Source organism: Octopus bimaculoides, chromosome 22 (assembly GCF_046866305.1).
Source record: "Octopus bimaculoides isolate indiv1 chromosome 22, ASM4686630v1, whole genome shotgun sequence".
Taxonomy (NCBI): domain Eukaryota; kingdom Metazoa; phylum Mollusca; class Cephalopoda; order Octopoda; family Octopodidae; genus Octopus; species Octopus bimaculoides.
The window spans coordinates 39,235,332-39,240,331 of record NC_142949.1 but is presented as its reverse complement, the minus strand read 5'-3'; the positions used below and the strand labels follow the sequence as shown (position 1 = coordinate 39,240,331).

The 5,000-nt window shown below is 38.8% G+C and overlaps 1 protein-coding gene across 7 annotated transcripts in view; it reads right to left on the bottom strand.

Annotated features, from left to right (window-relative positions):
• LOC106878716 (transcription factor COE3) overlaps window positions 1–5,000 on the bottom strand; it is a 335,557-nt gene that overhangs the window by 234,402 nt on the left and 96,155 nt on the right. For all 7 annotated transcript variants that reach the window (XM_014928021.3, XM_014928020.3, XM_014928022.3 and 4 more), the window contains 2 exons: window positions 4,312–4,367; window positions 2,142–2,215 (listed from right to left, as the gene is read on the bottom strand). In XM_014928021.3, the coding sequence (XP_014783507.1) occupies window positions 2,142–2,215; window positions 4,312–4,367 (130 nt within the window). The remainder of the gene's footprint in view (window positions 1–2,141; window positions 2,216–4,311; window positions 4,368–5,000) is intronic.

The following is a 5,000-nucleotide window of genomic DNA, read 5'->3' as shown; positions in this document are numbered from 1 at the left end:
TCGTCTGTCGATGTTACAAGACTTTGCCAGTCTTTTCTTCTCAGTGATCTGATTATTGGCATCGTGGTTGTTGTTGTCGCTATTGTTGTTGTTGACCTCATAGCCTTAGTTATTCTTGTTGTCGTTGTGCTTGGCGTTTTTTTTTTTTTTTATAGTAGGCATGAATCATCGGAATTATGTTGAATGTCTGTGTTTCCCATTTGTCTTTTCCTTGGTCATCATGAATTTTTACCACTGACGTCCAGTTTCTTTCAAGTATCACGTGATACACAATACAAGCAGGGAATTGACTTGAGTCGTTAGCGTGCCGGACCTAGTACCAAACACTATCTGTTCCGACTCTTTATGTTATGAGTTCAAATAGCGCCGACGCCAAGGTTGCTTTTCATCTTTTTTTTTGGATGAGAGAACCCCCCCCCCCCAAAAAAAAAACAAATACACCAATCCCAGTCGGAGCAATTTAGCAACTGTAAGAACGTCGAACCTTGTAGTATTTGTTCCGGTTCTTTACGTTCTGAGTTCAAACCCCACCCTGGCCAGTTTAAGAAGAACACCTGGAATAGTAAGTGCTTTTAGTGGGGTCCACTCTGTTGCAAACTTTGGGGCCAGGTTTCCGTTCTGAGGATATCTTCCCCGCTTTCCCTTTCACTCTCAAAGTCACTTAGATTACGTGTTGGGCAAAACGTTCTCTCCTATAACACAATCAATAATAATAATAATAATGGTTCCAGTAGTTATTGAGGGAAAAGGCAAGTTGATTACATCGTCCCCAGTACTTGATTGGTCCTTGTTTGAAAGGCGAAGTCCACCTCAGCGGGATTTGAACTCAGACCGTAGTGTCGGACGAAATGCCGCTAAGCATTTTGTCCGAGGTGCTAATGATACTACAAGCTCTCCGCCTTGTTATCATTATTATTAATATTAATATTACTATTACTATTAAGGCGGTGCGCTGACAGAATCATTAGCATGCCGGGCAAAATGCTTAGCGGCACTTCACCAGTCTTTATGTTCTGAGTTCAAATTCGGCCGAGATTGACTTTGCCTTTCGGGGTCGATTAGATAAGTACCAGTTGAACACTGGGGTCGATGTAATCCAGTTGCCTTTCCCTCCACATTTCAGACTTTGTGCTTATAATAGTAAAGATTATTATATGCACATATAAATAACTACATAGGCACACATAATAATAATAATAATAATAATAATAATGATTTCATTAGGTTTTTAACATCTGGTGTTTACCATACCATATATATATATATATATATATATATATGGTGGGGGGTGGCTCGTGTTGCTGTATGTATGCCTTTATACAAACACAGATATGTAAACACAATTAAATAGACATAAAAAGATATTCGGTTTTCATCGGGAAACAAAAGAACCCAACAAACTGCGAAACTCGCCACACACACACACACACACACACACACACACACACACACACACACACACACACACACACACACACACACACACACACCAGAATCGGCCAAAACAATCATCACACGAAAACAATCATCAGTCTATCACAAACAGACGGCAATTAGCTTCTAAACAGATCAGTTAAAACCGATCGCAATTAACGTCTTAAACACTTCGGTGAACACCGAAAGAGTTGAAAAAGAAATGAAACATGGAAGGAGATCGCTAAACATAAAAAGTGTGCAATAAAAACAATCAGTTTAAAAAGCGTTTAATGTAAACAAAGATAGACATAACTATATCGATCTAATGTAAACCAATAATGCATCGAATAAGCAGATCAATAACATTAACAGCATTTAATCTCGTATTTACTTGAATGCATGCAATATACAAAAATATACAGAGATACATGCGGTGCCAATGCATGTGTGTGTGTGCGTGTATATATATGTTTGTATGTATAATGGATATATTTCTATTTTTATAAATATACATGTCTATGGCTGGGTGTGAATGGATATGTGTGTGTACGTGTATATGTGTGTGTATGTGTATATGTGTGAGTGTGTGTGTGCTTGTATACGAACATATATGTTTACATTTCTTGTTGTCGACACACCTGACGTAGACAACAGGTGAGTCTTGGGCAATTTGATGCTGAACAACTGAACAACACAGTTGTAAAACTATAAGTCAGTGGACTTACCTGCACATTATTTCGTGTGTTAATAACACCCGACACATTTCGGGATTCTTGTCTTGGCCCTCGTAAACGATGGCCTGCAATAGAAACGAAAAGATACATGAGACGCCTGCTGGGGATGTTCGCGAAAGCGGACGACAGAAACTAACAAACATAAATGACACAGAGTTCAGGGGTCTTCATATATATGTGGACCGGAAATTATATCAATGCAAGAAATAACTTTAAACACACACACACACACATATGTATGTATGTATGAGTGTGTGTGTGTACTCGTTTGCAGGTGAGTGGCCCAGATCTCATAAAAATCTGGATTGTGAATTTCTAGACTCATACAACACATGAATATACTCTACAACCTGCAATGAGTACACTCATCTCATTTCTTCAATAAATAAATTGTGTGTACGTTGATGCATACACTTACAAACAAATAGATACATTCATTCGTCCATCAATACACACACATACACTCGCACGCGCATATATGTGTGTGTGTGCATAATTGATAACTATGTACATATGTGTGTGTGTGCGTGTGTGTGTGTGCGAATCTGTGCGTTCATTATTTGTATATAAATATATTTGTGTGTATGTGTGTGTCCATCTTTATATCTGCTACGATAATTTACTGCTCTACAGCACACACAAGTCAGCCGCCGTATTATTGACTCAAGCAAAGATATGGCCGTGACGGGTCGGTCGGGGGGGGGGGGGGCGGAAGGGGCGCCATAACGACCACATTCTCTTCTTGACTTATTGGAGAGTCAAGGCATACATAGTAACACCTATACACACACACGCGCACACACACCATTATGTATGTATATATGTATGTGTGTGTATATATATTTAACTTCTCTCCTAACGTTATTGTGAGTGTGAGAGAGAGGGAGAGAGTAAGAAAGAAATACATATATATATATATGTGTGCAGTGTGTGTGTATGTATGTATTTCGTGCTCACCCCTTTAAACCCTGAGAAAATATCAACCTATAAAATATAAAAGAGACCACTTGTTGTTTCTGTTGTTGTTGTTGTCATCGTCTATATTTTGGTGTCCGTTTTTTATTTATTTATTTATTTTTTTTAAAAATCATTTTTGTAATTCCTTCTGGAATTTTTGCTCAAGACAACAGTTTCGATATTAAAAAAAACGCGCGCGCACACACACATATACACGCACGCACGCACGCCTCTCTCTCTCTCTCTCTCTCTCTCACACACATATTTGTATGTGTGTGTGTGTGTGTGTGTGCAGGAGTCGCAGCAATGACTTTGATTTAAGAAGTCTGCATGTCAAAGAGTTCAATCTCAGTGCACGGCATCTTGGGGCAAGTATACAATCAATCCGGATTAACCAAAGGCTTGCGTGCAATGCAATATATATATATATATATATATATATATATATATATATATATATATATATATATATATGCACTGACAGTCTGGCATTCAGGCAAACAGACAGACAAAAGAGAGATTCCATAGAAGTAGAGGTGGGAAATATGGTAAATAGAGCAGTAAAGAAACCCGAGAAAAGTCTTGGAAGAGGTTTGGCAGTGCCAAAATAAGGTTAAGGTATTAACACCATGTTGACACTAACGAGCCTGTTGAAGACTCAAAGACTCCTTGGAACGGGACCAATTCTTCACTCTATTTAGAACATTCAAAAGACCACCAGGAAGTCAACCTGAAAAAGCAGGTTTTACCGCTTCTATAATTGTTCTGTCACAACTTCTTTCATATCCCTCCCTACCTCGTTCTCTATTAGTCCTCCTCCTCCTCCTCCATCTATCTATCTATCTATCTATCTATCTATCTACTTAACCTATTTCCCAGCCTATTTATATATTTGTCTAACTACATATCTATTTATCTATCTGTGTTTACCTAGCTAGCTACCTACCTACCTACCTACCTATCTATCTATCTATCTAGCCACTGATCCATCCATCTATCCATCCCTATATGTATGCATATAAGAATGTATGTATGTATGTATGTATGTATGTATGTGCGTGTGTGTCCGTCCGTTGAGCCTGGCTCACCTGAACCACGAGCTCCATCTAGTCAAGAAACATATGTAGCGTGCAGTTTACCCGCGCCTCTCCCTCAATTTGGATGTATGTGCGTGTACATTAAAGATAATGGTGTTATAGCTTACCTGTTTAGTTACAGAGTCAATCAGTCTAACGTAAAGATCCTGTTCTTGTCGAACACCTGTCGAGAAAAATAAATGGGAAAAAAAATGAATATTAAATGAATTCATGGTATCACAGTTTATTAATCGCGGCCCACAACCATTCGACTATCATACAATATTGTTGTTAAGCTTGGTTTGCAAGCCCCTTGTTACCGGTTCGAGTTCACTGTGTGGCCGTTGGATCACGTGCGTTTTTACCATCGTTTCACAAATGTTTTGAGGGAAATTTGCTCGTTGATGTAAGTTAACGACAAGATAGGTATCCTGCCCTAGAAAAATCCACCTCAACAGATTCCGTTCGACTCCAGGCGAACATGAGAAAATTGACGATAAATCGTTGACGACAATGATTGTCAATCCATACGGTACTACATACATCTAAACTATTCCAGCAACTCTCTTCACTCCACCCATCTCACAGTCAATACTTCTGACATCCTGCTTTTATTGACATACCCGCTTTCTATTCCACCCCTCTCCTAGTCAATACACCTGACATTACACACGTCCAGACTAATCTACCAATTTCCTGTCTACCAATTTCCTCATTCGATACATCTGACTTTCTTCTTGTCTACATTAAACTTTCGTAATTTTTCCTTCACAACTCCTATCCAAAACTTCTCACAAAATTACACACGTCCATTCTA